Source organism: Tasmannia lanceolata, unplaced genomic scaffold (genome assembly GCF_043159265.1).
Source record: "Tasmannia lanceolata isolate RefF3 unplaced genomic scaffold, GAP_Taslan_0.1 ptg000007l, whole genome shotgun sequence".
NCBI classification, from domain to species: domain Eukaryota; kingdom Viridiplantae; phylum Streptophyta; class Magnoliopsida; order Canellales; family Winteraceae; genus Tasmannia; species Tasmannia lanceolata.
In genome coordinates, this window is record NW_027518684.1 from 14,995,465 (window position 1) to 15,014,652 (window position 19,188).

At 40.8% G+C, this 19,188-nt stretch overlaps 1 protein-coding gene across 6 annotated transcripts in view; it reads left to right on the top strand.

The window, feature by feature from the left end:
- Nucleotides 1-19,188, top strand: part of LOC143882051 (rhodanese-like domain-containing protein / PPIC-type PPIASE domain-containing protein) — a 49,612-nt gene that overhangs the window by 13,878 nt on the left and 16,546 nt on the right. For all 6 annotated transcript variants that reach the window (XM_077385439.1, XM_077385440.1, XM_077385436.1 and 3 more), the window contains exon 3: nt 5,335-5,426. In XM_077385439.1, the coding sequence (XP_077241554.1) occupies nt 5,335-5,426 (92 nt within the window). The remainder of the gene's footprint in view (nt 1-5,334; nt 5,427-19,188) is intronic.

Sequence of the window (19,188 nt, forward strand, 5' to 3'; positions counted from 1 at the left end):
TGAGCCGATGATCCCTTTCTCTCGCTCTCAGGTATCTTCTCTTCCGCCTTCCTCTGTTGTTTCTGATTCTCCTATTGCATCTCGTACGAGATCCCGTTTCACTGCACATCCTATTTCGAATTTTGTTTCTAATGATAAGCTCACCAATACCTTCCAGAGCTTTGTTTCCTCCTTGTCTTCTATGTCTTTACCACAGTCAGTGGCTGAGGCTCTTGAACATCCTGGCTGGCGTGATGCTATGAACCTAGAAATGGGCGCTCTTCATAGTAATGATACATGGGATCTGGTTTCCCTACCCCCTGGTGCCCGTCCTGTTGGTTGTCGGTGGGTTTTCTCCATCAAATACCTCCCTGATGGTACAGTCGAGCGCTTAAAAACACGGTTAGTCGCGAAAGGATACACTCAGACTTTTAGTGTTGACTACACTGAGACCTTCAGTCCAGTTGTGAAAATTCCCTCTGTACGTGTGCTCCTGTCTCTTGCTGTTAATCATAGCTGGCCCCTTCATCAGCTGGATGTGAAGAATGCCTTCCTCCATGGTGACCTGATTGAGGAGGTGTATATGGAGCAACCACCTGGGTTTGTTGCTCAGGGGGAGACTTCCTCCTACGTGTGTCGCCTACGCAAGTCACTCTATAGCCTCAAACAATCTCCGTATGCGTGGTTTGGGAGATTCAGTGAGGCAGAAATGCTCTTTGGCATGAAACAATGGCAATGGATCACTCAGTCTTCAGTTATCACTCTTCAGCTGGTTGTATTTTGTTGATAGTTTATGTGGATGACATAATCATCACAGGGAGCAATTCACAAGGTATACAGCGTTTCAAAACCTTCTTGCAAAATGAATTCTCTACTAAGGATTTGGGTCAGCTCAGATATTTCTTGGGGATAGAGGTTGCTCGTTCTTCTAGAGGCTTGTTCCTATCACAGAGAAAGTATGTCTTGGACTTACTAAAAGAAACAGGCAATCTTGGAGTTAAACCAGCTTCTGCACCCATGGAGCCTAATGTGAAACTCGTTCTAGAAGGAGAGTTGTTGGAGGATCCTGGCAGGTATCGCAGGCTTATCGGTAAACTTATATATCTCACGGTTACTCGGTCAGATATTTCGTATGCTGTTGGAGTTGTCAGTCAGTATATGAGCTCTCCACGTACTTCTCACTGGGCTACGGTGATACAGATTCTCAAGTATTTGAAAGGGGCTACAGGGAAGGGATTGATGTTCAAAAGACATGGCCATATGACAGTTGAAGGCTTCTCTAATGCAGATTGGGCTGAATCTCCAGCAGATAGACGGTCCACCACTGGGTATTGTACATTTCTAGGTGGCAATCTTGTTTCATGGAAGAGTAAGAAGCAGGATGTTATAGCTAAGTCCAGTGCAGAGGCTGAATACAGGGGCAATGGCACAGACAAGCACAGAACTTATTTGGCTACGTTCACTTCTTTCTGAAATTGGCTTCATTTCATCTTCTCCTTCGCATTTTTATTGTGACAACAAAGCTGCAATATACATTGCCAAAAATCCAGTCTTCCATGAGTGCACCAAACATATTGAAGTGGATTGTCATTTTATCTGTCAAAAAATCCAGAAAAGAGAGATTTGTACTGTGTTTACTCGGTCAGGGGACCAATTAGCAGATATATTTACAAAGTCCTTAAATAAGTCAAAATTGAGTGATATATGTAACAAGCTAGGAATGTATGATATCTACATTCCAGCTTGAGGGGGAGTGTTGGAATATGTAACTTGCCTAAGGGCATTTAGGACTTTATACATTCCTTTATGTTTTAGTATAAAGATATGAGTCAGGGGGAGATTACTCCTACTCATTCATTTCTCTCTCTAAACTTTCGGTTAACAGCTAGGATCAAAAATGAAAAAGTAGCCCAACTGTTTTGTTAAATCCAATTACGTGATGAATTGGAAGTGGAAAACATGAACTAGATTTTAGGGGAGATCGTGTGGAGAGGTTGCACGATGTGGAGCACTTCTCCACTCTCCCAAAACCGCTATAAGAAAGCTTTCTTGGGTCCCCTGCTTACACACGTAACTATGTTTTTGAGTTTCCTTTGTTATCCACGTCAAAGGAAAGCTACAAGACGGTTCCCATCACCGAATCTCATGTAGTAAGGAGAAACCTAAGGAAGGAAGGTTTCCAGCAAGATTCAAAATTCAAGATTCCCGTCAATGGCTACCGGTAAGTTATTTTCCCGTTTACATTCTAAACCGTAGAAATAATATGTTTTCTTCAAAGTTTATCGCCAAAGATCCATGCCAATCTTCTCTAAAGTTCAAAGAGGACTTTCAGTGGGGTGCAGTGAATAATCCAAGTCGAGCTAAGTCTAAACATCTGACCTTCTATTATAAGTAACTTTGAGCGTGGTTATCGGTCATATCATGTTTATCTAGATTCATTGTTTTAGGGCTAAAATAGAAGCCAAAATTTCAATAACTAGATTATTGAGAAAATTAGAAATTTTATTGTCTGAGTTTTAAACATTCTTGTGCCTTTAAGAGAGGGTTATTACGGTTACCTTGACGAGCTTGGATTAGAACTTTTTTATTGAGATGCTGGGTTTTAGCTTGTTTAGTGCATATGCATTATATATTGAGGTGTTTTAGCCATTGTATTATTATATTTTGAGAAGTGAAGAATCAAGACATGGCTTCTTATTTGTGATCTTTTGATCACTACCTCTGTTTTCTCTAATTCTTTGCTTAGTTTTCATTTCTTGTCTCCGAAAGTTTGCATTATTTGGTATCATCGCGCAAATTCTAACCCTTGGAGGTTCATTGTATGTGGAACCCGTAGCCAACCAGAGGAGAAGTCCAAATCGAGTGGATCACTTGTAGGTTAGAACCGGTGGGAGTAATAGGGCACGATGATGGTGGTTGTGTTAAAGAAGACCAGCAAACCTCTCTTATATATGTGCGCCCTGTGATAAGGCAGTAGAACCGGTAATTGTTACCTACAATTGTCTAGTTACTAATTGTTGTTAGAGATGAATTTTTGTGTCAAAAGCCATAGAACAATAGTAAAAGTGGCTATCTTCTTGTGTGAAATTTATGGAAGCTGAAACTATTGATTGGGATGGCATCAATGAATATAAAGACAATTGATATTTTTGTTGGGAGATTTAGAAAAGAGAGGAGAAGAAGAGAAAAAGATCAGGGGAAGAGAATAGAGAGATAAGGGTTCCTCTTTATCTCATAGTATTTATATCTAATCACAAAACGGTAATTACATGAATGTCCTTGTAACAAATAAACTATGGACATCATAATCGACACCCCCCCAACCCCAAGATGGTGCATAAAATTTCACACATGCCCAATTGGCATAGCTTTTATGATTAATCCCTTTAGTCAAGATATCTGCAAGTTGATCCCCTGTTCTCACAAAAGGAGCGCAAATAAGGCCCACACTCAGTCTCTCCTTAATGAAATGCCTGTCAACCTCAATATACTTCATCCTATCATGCTTCACCAGGTTATGGGCAATGTGGATGTCTGTCTTATTGTCACAATAGAATCTCTAGTAGTACACAGATACATGCTAGGCTGGTTCCGTTAATGATAGAAGATCCACTTCAGGCTACTGTACCTTTGTTGGTGGAAATTTAGTAACATGGCAGTAGAAGCAACCAAGGTTTGAAATTTAGGTTTTGGTAATTTTGGTGGAAATTTCGGTAATTTCAGTGTAAATCTTAAAATTTTGTTCTAAATTTCTGTTTCGGTCCCGGCCGAAAACTGAAATTTCGGTATTTCGGCCAAAATTTAAAACTGTTAAAGTATAAAAGATTAAATAACACCTTCTCCAAAAGCTTAAGCTATTGGATTAACTGATTGTTTCACATGGTATCAAAGCAAATGCCTGGGTTCAAACCTCCTTGATAGCAAAATCCACATGCAATGGCCAAACCCAAAAGTGGGGCCACATGTGTCATGTGTAGGCCAACCCACATAAAGAGCGGCCACACGTCAGGGGGAGTGTTAAAGTATAAAAGATTAAATAATGCCTTCTCCAACAGCTTAAGCTTTTGGAGTAAATGGCTGTTTCACAAAAACCATGGAAGCAACCCATTGTTTACCAATCTAGCGCCTAGGTTGAGTTCAGAGCTATGAACCATGGGGTTTGTGAGAAAATCATCATGCGGGAGTTAGGTGTTAACCACCAATAGATGATCATGCTTAGCAAATAGTAGGCATTTCCTGGCGCAGATGGACATTTCAGTAGAAATCATAAAGTCTTAAAATATATGGAAACATATAAAGTCAAGGAAACATATGGACACATCCAAATGATGGGCATTTAAGATGAAACTTTACGAAGTCTTAAAATAAGCACAAATATGCACAACACCATCACATAAGGAAAAAAAACGCCCATAATAGTTTAATAACATCGAACACCTAATGTCACGGTTTGTCGCGCATGTATGGAGTGCATGCCACCTTTCTGCATAATACATGCACCACATTTCACATGCAATTCATCATATATACTGGTATACATGCTTTGTCGCACATGTTTGAAGTACATGCCACATTTACGCATTACATCACATATCACATGCGATTCATATACATACTGGTATATTATACACTAATACACTCACGGTTTTGGTTTTGGTATGTGTCAGTTTTGATATGCATTTCGAATGGGATGGAAACAAAAACATTTGGTCATTTCATTTTGATTTCGGTGAAAAGCATGATGAAACCTTAAATTTATGGAATTAATGAATGATATTTCTTTTTGCTTACAATTTTTATTTATTTGAAGCATATATTTATGTGATTGTATGACATTTTGTGGTTAGAATGAACCTTACTATTCTAGACTTGCACAATAACGCATGTCACTTGTTTGATCTTATTAAACCATTATAGATGTTTGTCTTGGTTATGTAATGATTTTAACTGTGTACTTATGCTTTTTAGACATTAAAATTCTATCATTTGCTAGATTTCCATAAACTTCCATGATTTTACAGTGTTCCCACTTCTGCGGTGACCAAAGTCTATACTGGACCTGACATTCGAGACTTTGCTTACATTAACAACCCTATAAGGGGTTGAGTACAAATTAGACAAAGGACCCTTCCCCCACCAATGATCTTCTCTTAAGCCAGAACCTAATATGATCTTCAACAACAACCCTGAAGTTAATATACTTTCTAAAATCCCAAAAATCGTTGCATGATTAAATCATGAATTGAAGATGCATGATTTTTATGGATAATATTTTGCTGTACTACCAATCAATTATATGATAAATGGGCTATTACAAAATTGAATATTATTTTTCTAACGTTTTATTTTATTTAGGCATGGATTTAAGTGACTTGGCATTGGAATACTCAATTTGTCCATCCAAAGAAAATGGTGGGATGCTTGGATGGGTTCGAAAGGGACAAATGGTACGTGGAGATCATCTAAGGTCTTGTTATGTAGTTAAATTGTGCTGAAATTCTGAAAATTTTGGTGAGCTCGAGACGAACTTTTAAGCAGTCTTGCTCCCTCTTTTGAAGTTCAAAATTTGAGACCAATTTTTAAAAACTTTTAAAGTCTTTCTGATAAAGGTCTTATCTATTCCACTTACACCCACCGCCAAAAGGAGTATCAACCTATTTTTCCACTTTTCATTATGTGGCCGCTTTCTATAAAAAAAATTAAGGGCAATGGTAAATACACCTCCAAACTTTCCCCCGGCCACCCACATTTCATGCTTTTCAAATGAAGGTCTGTTTACTGCCTGTAATTGATATAAAAAAGTGATCTCTCTCTCTCTCTCTCTCTCTCTCTCTCTCTCTCAAAAATGTTTCTCTCCCTCTCTATCTCTCACACACACAAGGAGTAACAATTGTTCTTGTTCTGTCTTGGGTCCACTCTAGAAATGGGCCAAATGGCCCGTAGAGAAGCTTGCTATTTTCCAATAACTCTAGTAAAATCCGTAGTTTTAAAACGCCCTCGTGTCATCGTGGACTCCCTTGAGTCGACTCCCTTTTACCTTGGCCACGTTCCACATTTTGCCACCACGTTCCGTCTTTTGACTCTCCCGAGCTGTGACCGCGCCAACCGAGTACTCAGCCACATCAACTGCGTTCTTGGCCGCGTCCACGCGAAGCCGACAAGGATTTTTCCTGACCACATTTCGACCTGCATCCGCATTTTTTGAATACCGGTAAAATCCATTTTCAACCTCAAATGGTTTTCCCCATGCCTACCTATTTTTCTGGTTGCTCTTTTCCGGTTCTTTGCTATATATTGTGACCTTTTAACTGTCGATTGCTAGCCTTCGTACCCGCATGAGATCCTCACTGATATGAGTTTTTCAATATAGAAGAGAAAAAGTCCCACTAAAAGGACAGAGGGACGAACCACTGTTTAAGAGCAGAAGAAGTAATCAAAGATGACTAGAACCCCATCATTGCTTCTCCGCTCTCCAACCATCTGATCTTCCATCCACAATTAGGAGGCACCCTCTTTGGAGGAGAAGGAAATCCAGGAATCCATTTTTAGGGAACCGCATCTCGAGCGATTTCTTTATATATATGGGCAAATGATGAAGAAAATGCAAAGATTATGCTAAATTGTTAATAAAGGGTAGATATTTAAAAATTATTAAAAAATGGCTGTCAGGTGAGAGAGTATAAGTATTATGACAAATATACCCTCACTTTCATTCATTTTCCCACCATTTCTTAAGCTCATTTTCTTTCTTCTTCCTCACCTTACCCAGGGAACGTAAAAAATACAGAGCCATTCCCATCCTTTGGAAGGTCTAATCCCCACGTTTTTCTTTCTTCTTCCTCTCCTCACCCAGCCAACCTGAAAAATACCAGTGCAGCCATTGTCATCCTTTGGAAGCTCTAGTCCCCACGTTTTTCTCTCTTCTTCCTCATTTTTCAGAGAATCGTGTAAGAGGTAATTTGCAGAAGAAATGGCTATCGGGTAAGTAATCTCACATACCCATTTCGGATTATATTTTTTTTTCCTTTTAAGGGTTGCTCGATTGTCTAGCTGCTAAAATCGATGATCGAGATACATTTAAACTAATTAAAAAATTAGATTTTGATTTTTTCGGTTCTTCCAGTATGTGAATTGCTTCTGTTTGGTACACAAGAATTTCAGTTCTTTCAGTAATGATAATAGATCTTTTATGGTCATATGTTCCTTTACAGCCGTTGGAATACATCGAGTATGTGCTGGTTTAGTATTAATTTGTAGAATCTTCCCCCTTTTCATGCATTCTTTTGGGCTTGCCTCATAGTATTTAAATTTTGTTTGATTAATCTCATTCTTATATTTTTCATGTATTTGTCACAAATTCATGTTTTTCTTTAGCTATCATTGGACTGCATTATGAGAGTGGGGTCTTGAGTTCATTGGTGGAAGAGATTTTAATCTCTTTTCTTTTTCTTTTTATTTTTTTGAAACTAAGCCTTTTCTTTTCAGGATTTAGAGGAGGAAATAACTGTCATGTCTTATTGGCCCAAAAGAATTATGATATTCCTTCGTTTGATAGCTTTACCAGTGATTTTATTAGATGTTTCATAGTTAGTACTAATATATTTCATAGTTGTGTGCTTGAGTATATGATCCAGGTCTCTTTGATTCGGTAGAGCATCAAAGAATGGAATGATTCAACAGTTACCCTTATCACGTATAGATCCCATCATATCAATGCTGATATACTTGATAGTTGTGTGCTTAAGTCATGTGTGCCAATTTGTTTGGTTGTTGCCGTCATTCCTTGAAGGTGTTTATTGTAATTTGTTAGAGAAATCCATCCATCTATTGTGTTAGCAAATGTGGGGATGCTTTCATCATATTAAGTATTGTGAATGAGGTGGGATCCACAATTGGATGATCAGGATCAGATCAGGATCGAAGATCATATCATCCATTCAATTGTTATACTAAGAATAGGGGAAGAAGAGATATAGAATGCCTTACCATTCATTTAGATAGTATTGGAAGGAAAGATCAAGAGGTGGGTCTGTTCTGCAGCTTCTCGTAGCATTTTTTTCGAATTTCTGTTCATAGTGCTTAATTGAATATGGGATTATACATATTAATTGAACAGGGAGTTAGGACTTTAATCTGATTTTTTTGCAAATAACAGTTATTATAGTTTTAGAAACAATATAGTTATTGCCTTCGAAAAAGGATTTATTGTCCCATTTACAAATAAGAACTAATTTTTGTGGCAGCCAAAGAGGTCCATGGAGTATGTTCATCATCTTCTTGTGCCTGATTGGATGATCTTAACCATCCAATCAATTGCCTACGAATGAACAGTAATAGAAATTTGATAAGTTTTGATCCATATTCAACAACTCAAATGCATTTAATCAAATAGTTTGAATTTTCCATTATATGTGATTTTGGGGCCTTGGAGGATCAGAGACGTACTCTGCCCGATGGGTGGTATGAAATGATCTACACTAGAGCTCGATATGCACTACATATGCACACCATTGTAACTTAATGAGGTTGCTGCTCAATCGATCTTTCCTCTTTAACCTTAAAACCTAGAAAAACTCTTCTTACATATTAGTAAATGCATAGGAAAGGTCATGTTATTTAATATTCAAAAAAAAGAAGGAAAAGAATAGGTTGATTCAAGGAAACGATTATGGATCACTATCACCGGCTCGAATTTTAGATCCAATCATATTTTCCCCATAATTCCATTTTTTATGATTATTTATGCGTGGTTATTTTCTTATGTTCTATTAGGCTCAACATACAAAATTTCACATATGGCAGTGAAAAGTAGTTGAAGCTGTGTGATCTTTTGTATAAGATTTTGAGGATGCTGCCCATTGACCCAACAAAGAGGAACTCTTTCCAGCGCTGCATATGCAATGGGGACCTGGTTCTCGTGTATGAGAGGCATGACATCATGAAGGCCATCAAAGTATGTGAAGGTTCAGAGCTCCAGAATTGATTTGGTGTTTTTAGGCATTCTGATTGGGTTGGGAGGCCTTTTGGATCCAAGGTGCTGAGCAATAAGGGGGGATTTGTTTATCTGTTTCCTCCTACTCCTAGTTGTGGACTCTGGTTCTAAGCCATAGTCCCCAGATTTTATATATTGTGGATATTAGCTTTGTGATTTCATACTTGGAAGTTATCCCTGGCTGTCTGGTTCTTGAGTCGGGCACTGGAAGTGGTTCTCTAACAACCTCTCTTGCAAGGGCTGTTGCTCCTGTTGGCCATATCTATACATTTGACTTTCACGAACAGAGGGCTGCCTTAGCCAGGTAATCCATTGACTCACTGGATGACATTGATAGAATAATGTTGCTGTCTTGTGAGACATTCGATATGCCAGTTTCTAATATGTATCTTTGTTTTTCTTATTCCCTGTTGGAAATATAAAGGATAGTCTTTGTTATTTATAGATCTTTGTTTTTCAGTAAGAGTTGAGGATAAAATGGAGGGAAAGAAGAGGGAATTTGTGGTTCATTTGGCGGGAATTGGAGGCGAGAAGACAGGAGCTGCGAGAGCCATTGAAAACTTTGCCTTTTCCCTTTTTTCCTGCTTCGGAGAAGACGAATGAATTGGGTAGTAAATGGAAGCGAATCTTTTCAAAGGAGATTATTTTGGACCCCGTTGTTTTATGCAGGGCACCCCCTTCCTTCCTGTATTTGACTACTTTGTAAGGTAAATAAATGAGAAAATCATACATGTGCATAAGTTGGTGCTTGGTGGTTGTCACCTATCCCTGCTCACTGTGACATTCCGTTTTTGGAATCTATAAGCGCTATTGAAGAGTCAACAACTCACTAGCCGTTTCATCGAGTCAATCAGCATTTGGACCTTTTAATTACTAGCATGTTTCATTGGATTTGGTATTGCCCAAAAAAGCCTATCAGTTCTTATATTTAGCTGTTTATGAATGCTAACCCAGTCATGATGTGAGTTTGGACCGTTTGGTAATTGGTTGAATAGTGCCCCAAGTTAATCGTTAACTTGAACGACTCGACTAGGTTTTACTTTGGCCATGTTTTTTCACTACAAAATCAATCAATTTTTTTTCCTTTTGGGTCGCCTAAATTAGTAAAAGGTTGGCAATGTCAGTTCATAAACTCGTACAATTAGGAGGAATGATAGATACAAGGGAGCATACAATCAAATGTGGTTCCGAGGTATCAAATGTGGTTCCGTAGAGGTTGCGAGGTAGAAAATATGGTTCCGTAGTGGTTACGAGGTATAAAATGTGGTTCCGTAGTGGTTGTGGGGTATAAAATGTGGTTCCGTAGTGGTTCCGGGGTATAAAAGGTGTTTCCCTAGTGGTTAGGAGGTATAAAATGGGGTTCCGTAGTGGTTGTGGGGTATCAAATGTGGTTCCGTAGTGGTTCCCGGGTATAAAATGTGGTTCCGTAGTGGTTCCGGGGTAGAAAATGTGGTTCCGTAATTCTTCGGAGGTATAAAATGTGGTTCCGTAGTGGTTTTGGGGTAGAAAATGTGGTTCCCTAGTGGTTCCGAGGTATGAAATGTGGTTCCCGAGTGGTCCCGGGGTAATAAATGTGGTTGTGTAGTGGTTCCGGGGTAGAAAATGTGGTTCCGTAATTCTTCGGAGGTATAAAATGTGGTTCTGTAGTGGTTGTGGGGTAGAAAATGTGGTTCCCTAGTGGTTCCGAGGTATGAAATGTGGTTCCCGAGTGGTCCTGGGGTAATAAATGTGGTTCCGTAGTGGTTCCAGGGTAGAAAATGTGGTTTCCTACTGGTTCGGAGGTATAAAATGTGGTTCTGAGGTATAAAATGTGGTTCCGTAGTGGTTGTGGGGTAGAAAATGTGGTTCCCTAGTGGTTATGGGGTATGAAATGTGGTTCCCTAGTGGTTCCAGCGTATAAAATGTGGTCCCGAAGTGGTTCCAGGGTTGAAAATGTGGTTCCCTAGTCGTTCGAGGGTATAAAATGTCGTTCCGTAGTGGTTACAAGGTATAAAATGTGGTTTCGTAGTGGTCCCGGGGTATAAAATGCGGTTCCCTAGTGGTTCCGGGGTATGAAATGTGGTTCCCGAGTGGTCCCGGGGTAATAAATATGGTTCCCTGGTGGTTCCGTGGTAGAAAATGTGGTTCCGTAGTGGTTCCGGGGTATGAAGTGTGGTTCTCTAGTGGTTCCGGGGTAGAAAATGTGGTTCCTTACTGGTTCGGAGGTATAAAATGTGATTCCGTAGTAGTTACGTGGTATAAAATGTGGTTCCATAGTGGTTGTGGGGTATAAAATGTGGTTCCCTAGTGCTTTTGGGGTATAAAATGTGGTTCCGTAGTGGTTCCGGGGTAGAAAATGTGGTTCGAAAGTGGTTCCGAGGTATAAAATGTGGTTCCGTAGAGGTTACGTGGTATAAAATGTGGTTTCATAGTGGTTGTGGGGTATAAAATGTGGTTCCGGGGTATAAAATGTGGTTCCCTAGTGGTTCCAGGGTAGAAAATGTGGTTCCGTAGTGGTTACGTGGTATAAAATGTGGTTCCATAGTTGTTGTGGGGTATAAAATGTGGTTTCGTAGTGGTTCCGGGGGTATAAAATGTGGTTCCCTAGAGGTTCCGGGGTAGAAAATGTGGTTCCGTAGTGGTTCCGAGGTATAAAATGTGGTTCCATAGTGGTAGTGGGGTATAAAATGTGGTTCCGTAGTGGATAAGTGGGTATAAAATGTGGTTCTGAGGTATAAAATGTGGTTCCGTAGTGGTTCCGGGGTAGAAAATGTGGTTCCGTAGTGGTTCCGTAGCGGTTCCGAGATATAAAATGTGGTTCCGTACTAGATACGTGGTATAAAATGTGGTTCCATAGTGGTTGTGGGGTATAAAATGTGGTTCCGTAGTGGTTCCATGGTATAAAATGTGGTTCCCTAGAGGTTCCGGGGTAGAAAATGTGGTTCCGTAGTGGTTCCGAGATATAAAATGTGGTTCCGTACTGGATACGTGGTATAAAATGTGGTTCCATAGTGGTTGTGGGGTATCAAATGTGCTTCCGTAGTGGTTCCATGGTATAAAATGTGGTTCCCTAGAGGTTCCGGGGTAGAAAATGTGGTTCCGTAGTGGTTCCGAGATATAAAATGTGATTCCGTACTGGATACGTGGTATAAAATGTGGTTTCATAGTGGTTGTGGGGTATCAAATGTGCTTCCGTAGTGGTTCCATGGTATAAAATGTGGTTCCCTAGAGGTTCCGGGGTAGAAAATGTGGTTCCGTAGTGGTTCCGAGATATAAAATGTGGTTCCGTACTGGTTACGTGGTATAAAATGTGGTTCCATAGTGGTTGTGGGGAATAAAATGTGGTTCCGTAGTGGTTCCATGGTATAAAATGTGGTTCCCTAGAGGTTCCGGGGTAGAAAATGTGGTTCCGTAGTGGTTCCGAGATATAAAATGTGGTTCCCTAGTGGTTGCGGAGTAGAAAAACTGATCCCGTAGTGGTTACGTGGTATAAAATGTGGTTCCATAGTGGTAGTGGGGTCTAAAATGTGGTTTCGTAGTGGTTCCGGGGTATAAAATGTGCTTCTCTAGAGGTTCCTAGGTAGAAAATGTGGTTCCGTAGTGGTTCCGGGGTAGAAAATGTGGTTGTGGTTCCGTAGTGGTTGTGGGGTAGAAAATGTGGTTCCCTAGTGGTTCCGAGGTATGAAATGTGGTTCCCGAGTGGTCCCGGGGTAATAAATGTGGTTGTGTAGTGGTTCCGGGGTAGAAAATGTGGTTCCGTAATTCTTCGGAGGTATAAAATGTGGTTCCGTAGTGGTTGTGGGGTAGAAAATGTGGTTCCCTAGTGGTTCCGAGGTATGAAATGTGGTTCCCGAGTGGTCCCGGGGTAATAAATGTGGTTGTCTAGTGGTTCCGAGGTAGAAAATGTGGTTCCGTAATTCTTCGGAGGTATAAAATGTGGTTCTGTAGTGGTTGTGGGGTAGAAAATGTGGTTCCCTAGTGGTTCCGAGGTATGAAATGTGGTTCCCGAGTGGTCCTGGGGTAATAAATGTGGTTCCGTAGTGGTTCCGGGGTAGAAAATGCGGTTTCCTACTGGTTCGGAGCTATAAAATGTGGTTCCATAGTTGTTGTGGGGTATAAAATGTGATTTCGTAGTGGTTCCGGGGGTATAAAATGTGGTTCTGGGGGTATAAAATGTGGTTCCCTAGAGGTTCCGGGCTAGAAAATGTGGTTCCGTAGTGGTTCCGAGGTATAAAATGTGGTTCCATAGTGGTAGTGGGGTATAAAATATGGTTCCGTAGTGGATAAGTGGGTATAAAATGTGGTTCCGTAGTGGTTCCGGGGTAGAAAATGTGGTTCCGTAGTGGTTCCGAGATATAAAATGTGGTTCCGTACTGGTTACGTGGTATAAAATGTGGTTCCATAGTGGTTGTGGGGTATAAAATGTGGTTCCGTAGTGGTTCAGAGGTATAGAATGTGAATCCGTAATGGTTCCCGGGGTATAAAATGTTGTTCCGAGGTATAAAATGTGGTTCCGCTGTGGTTCGAAGGAATAAAAGTGTGCTTCCAAGAGTAGGGAACTTATTGTTCCAATTGTGGTTGTATCATTGTAAATGGTTGTTCATATATTACTTTGTATTCTAATTTTATGGGGGTTTAATATTGGTTCTTATCCTAATAGGGTTTGCGAAAATGGTGGAAAGAATGGCTTCTTTTATGTTACACGTTGATGGGTACTTGAAGGATAAAGTATCATTTGAGTATATTGGCGGGACGAAGATGTCTTTAATTGTGAATCGGAATATAAAATTTAAAGAATTTGAGTCTCTAGTTCACCAAAAAATCCATACCACAGCAACCGGTATCTCACAATCTATACAATGTCGATATGTCGTGGATCCATATCAAATCGTGTTGTACGACATTCGAAATGACGATGACGTAGCTATGGTGATGATGCTTTTTGAGAATAGCCTCTTCAATTGTATGAGCCTGTACATAACCAAAGAGTACAGAGTAGGAGGAATTAGTTCTGCACCGATCCCCATCCGAAGGTAAAATATTCAGTAAGGTGGAAATTTTCATTCTTTGAACTCTCATTCCATTACACTATTAGGTGATGTGAAATTTGTCATTGCTCAGGAATATGAGGGATCGAATTCAACATTATGAATATCCTATTTTATATGGAAATATTTGTGATCCTTCTTCTCGTCCTCTTGAACCGCCATTGAACCTCATAAATAAATCCATCCGTGCAGCGTCAGCAACATCTAATCGAAATGACGTTGGTGCTCCGAAGAACATACAAATATTGGGCAGAAACCGAGAAGATACCAATATTCCTCGGAATCCGAATAGATATTCAGTGGACTTGAATGAAGACTATGAGGACCCTATTTTTAATGTGACAGAGGAAAATACATGGTAACATATGAGCACTGCCATGTAATCTTGTAATTACTAATTACATTTACTTCGCCAGTTCTATGTTTCTCTCATACAATATTCATTCTAACGTACTCCCTACTGTGCAGGCACGATGCAGAGTTCAGCAGGGATTTCCATAGTGATATGCATGTTAGTGATGGCATTGAATGCGAGGATGGTAATAGTATAAAGGGTGATGATTCATTTGGTGATGATGACTTCGTTGAGGACAGTGTGCGCGAAGGTGACTTTGGTAAGGAAGATGAGTGCGAAGCTGTACGCCCCCTCGTTGGTGTACAGAACGTTGTGGGTGACCCGTTGTGTAATACATATAGAAGGGAGCGGTTGGAAGTAGATGAGATGGTTGTAGATGAATTAAATGAGGGACGTATAGGACTTGAGGAGATGAAGGTGGGGGGAATCTTCCCGAATTTGAAAGTATTTAAGAACAAAGTGAAAGAGTACGCAATTGAACGGAAGTTTGTATTCGTCCCAGTAGATTCAAAGCCTACAAAGTATGCTGTTAGATGCAAGGATAAAAGTTGCCCCTTCAGAATCAGTGGGAGAATTTATTTGGATCATGTTATGGTAAAAAGGTTTGTGCCAGAGCATACATGCTCAGGTACTATGAGGGGTAATGACCATCCCCTTGTCACAGCAGCTTGGGCAGCAGACACCTGTCTTGGGTTATTTCCCTGCCCAGGAGACGTGAGGCCTACTTTGATAAGAGCATACATCAAGGATAAGTGGGGTATAACCATAAGCTATGTGAAGGCTTTCAATGCGAAGGTCATTATACACGAAAAAATGTGTGGAAATGCCGAAGCGTCTTACCGCATCCTTCCTGCATATGCTGAAGAGATGGAGAGATGCAATCCTGGTACCATTATGTGTGTATATCGAAGTCGTCAGCTATGGACGGGTGGAGATAATACATTTTGTCGTTTATTTTGGTCATTCGGCCCTAGCATTCGTGCCTTCAGTCGAACAATTAGACCACTGATACTGATTGATGGGACACATTTGCGAGGCAAGTATAAAGGAATTTTATTAGCTGCCACTGCAGTAGATGGTGACGGTGGATTATTTCCGTTAGCATATGCAGTGGTTGAGAATGAGATGTATGAGAGCTGGCTATGGTTTCTTCGTTTACTCCGCCAAAGGGTGATAGCAGCAGAAAAAAACAACAACGAATTCACTATTTCCTCTGATAGGATGAAGGGTTTGCCTAGAGCTATAGACGAAGCATTGCCGGGATCATATCATAGCTACTGTATTCGTCACCTCAATGCCAATTTCCTGAAGACCTTTAAGAGCCAAATACTTTGCAAACTTTTTTCCAGAGCCGCATATACTTTAAGGGAGAGAGACTATAAGGAGACGATAGAATGTATTAAAGCGAAAAATGCAAAAGCAGAGAAATGGATATCTGAGATTCCTAAAGAAAAGTGGGCTAATGTATACTTTAAAGGGTCTAGGTGGAATATGTTGACAACTAATGCAGCGGAGTCTTTCAACAACGTATTAAAGGGCGCACGGGAGTTACCCATCGCGGCTCTAGTCGATCACACTAGATGGAAAGTACAAGAGTACTTCCACCTTCGCCGCAAGGCTGCTTCTGAATGGAAAACGCATTTGACCCATAATGCAGAAAAATGGTTAGCCAGATCATGTCTGTATGGCAGTAAGTTCACACCCCGGCCGTGTAGTTGGAATGAATACGAAGTGATATCGTCAACTAATACGGATCGTGTGGACTTAGAGCAGAGAACGTGTACGTGTGGTCTGTTCCAAATTATGGGATTGCCGTGTGGGCATGCCATAGCAGCCATGGGAGTCAATAAGCTGGACAAATATAGGTACTGCCAGGATTGGTTTTTGGCTTCAACTTATCGGACTACATATGACGACGTGATTCACCCTACTTTAGATCGCACACAATGGCCGGAGCCATCCCATGTTTTAGAAGTAGTGTTGCCACCACGAGTAAGAAGACAGCCTGGACGACCCAAAAAAGTACGAATGGAAAGAGGGCTACAATTTGGACAACATCACAACTGCAAATCATGTAGGGAACCTGGACACAACAAAAGAACGTGCAAAAATCCCCCCCTTGTAAATCTTAAGTTAAATATGAAGCCCATCGGTCCATCCGCACCTACAGAAAATACGTATGTTCCATTATTACTCACTTGATATGATTTCTCTATCAAACCCATCATTTTATTGATTGTTGCATGTTTTTCTTGTAGGTCCGGTGTCTCATTCGCACCTCCTTTCTTTGCTTAGGGATGGAGTTGTTGGTTTGTTTGTACAAAGTGGCATTGATTTTTGGACTCTTATTACTGCACATAAATATTTACTCACAAAGAATTTGTATAAATTAAACGTTATTATAGACTTATAGTATTACATTGGTTGTACAGCTGACCGTGACTGTTGTAAAAGTTATCATTAATGTATCATTGGTGTTGGCAATATCATTGGTTTTTATACACTACCGAAAATTCAGTCGGCCCACATTGTTTGGATCATTTAAATCGTTCATTTGATACGCCGTCACATATATTGGGTGTGCTCAAATAATCAGGTCCATCGAATCGAGGTAATCCTTCCATCTGTGAACGAAGCTCCTGCGTACGAACATTTCCGGACGTTGGTTCGGAACCAACGTCCGGACTTCCGACTTAACTCCGGTATCGTTGCAAAGCTACTTGAGTTCGGTCGGAACTCCGACTAAATGTTCGGACTTCCGAATCGGAATTCCGAACCCAATTACGGACCTCCGACGGAACTCCAGTAGAGTTGCGAAGGTTCTGCACTTCTGTCGGAACTCCGGAAGTTGGTTCGGAATGCCGTTTCGGAATTCCGATCCAAGGGTCGGACTTCCGATTGATGTCCAGTAGCTTCCCAACTCTACTGGACTTCCTTCGGAATTCCGAGTATTGGTTCGGAATTCCGACTCGGAAATCCGAACCAACATACGGACGTCCGACGGAACTCCAGTAGAGTTTCGAAGCTACTGGACTTCCATCGGAACTCCGGACGTTGCTTCGGATTTCCGACTCGGATTTCCGACTCGGATTTCCGAACCAATACTCGGACTTCCGAAGGATGTCCAGTAGCTTCCCAACTCTACTGGACTTCCTTCGGAATTCCGAGTATTGGTTCGGAAATCCGACTCGGAAATCCGAACCAACATACGGACGTCCGACGGAACTCCAGTAGAGTTTCGAAGCTACTGGACTTCCATCGGAACTCCGGACGTTGCTTCGGATTTCCGACCCGGATTTCCGAACCAATACTCGGACTTCCGAAGGAAGTCCAGTAGGATGGAAATTATACTGGACTTTCGTCGGAGGTCCGGCATGTGGTTCGGAATTCCGAGTAATGGTTCGGCAGTCCAAAGGAAGTCCAGTATAACAGCATATATGGTGATCAATTCAATGGGCTTGATCACATGTATACATCATTTGTGGCGCAAGATCATTCGGATTATATATTAATGATGATCATTTCGGTGGTGAACTCATACTGTTAAGAACTTGATGTTTAAGGCACATATCTTTTTTGTCGGATGGAGAAAAGAGTGGAATTGTGGAACATGTCAATTTACCGGTCCCTACTACATTTAGCATCTTTACCCCAGTAGAAAGAGCTTTTTTCCGATCCTGCTCAGTCAGAAGCTTTTTTGTTTTTGTTGTTTTATAAATTATTTTTATGAGTAAGCTGGGGTTAGGCAGGACCCCGACCAGATATATTTATGGAAACCAAATATATACATGAAGCAAGAAAACAACCCCCTTACATAAAAGGGGGGAACAAAAAGAGGCAAGAAGCCCAAACAACAACATCCAAATACAGGACAGAACCTGCAAAAACAGCCCAAAATGAAAAAACAAAGCTCGAAGCCCCAACAAGCATGAGAGCAGGTGGCAATAGATCATTCGTCATGCAGAAGGTTGCTATTGAAGGACCAGATGTTGAAGCCATTCCTCATCCACGACTTCTTCAAGTTGCCACTAACGCTGAAGAGAGCCAGGATTTGGAAGAAGCCTTACCTGCAAACAAGCACAATTATCATAATGAATAACTAGAACATTTTGGTGTTTCCCAATTGTGTGCAAAATATCCACTCACCCTAGCAGGTTGATTTCCGCCAGCTACTTCAGGAACGAGGAGAGCAAGTATCGGATCACCCGCCAAGCAATTGAACTCTAATGCATGTACAACCAACAACAATGACTCCCAGGTAAGAATGTGAACAACTTATAGGGATACTTTCCCATAGACCCCATTCAACATTTCCGAAAGTAGGGAAGCTCGCATAGCCGTAATATCTTTCTGGGTGAAATCGAGGCTAGCGTCACGGGTAATGTATTCCATCTCTTTCAAAACGAACAGCCCACAGTCGTGGCTGCAAAACATGAAGCAAAAACCGAGAAGAAGAATTAATCGTTTACGGAGGTATCGTAAACTGGACACAGTTGCACGTAACATACCTGTTACCTTGTAGGGGCCGATCGACCACTACATCAATGGGGAATGCACTTATATCAATGTTTTTGACCATTCTGAACCATTTAACAAGGTAATCGACCTACAAATCAAGAATTCCGTACGTTAGGGCAGTAGTAACACATAATTAATTAATAATTGCCATACGAATCAAGTAAAGAGTAGTACTCACAAGGGGTTGCACCTTCCTAGCATCCGTGCGACTGTAAAGAGAATCGTAAAGAAGGAAGGTACGATGCCCCATATCCAACACGAGAAGTACCCAATGAACCATATCAATGTTAATTGGAATGAGTACTTTTCGTATCTCT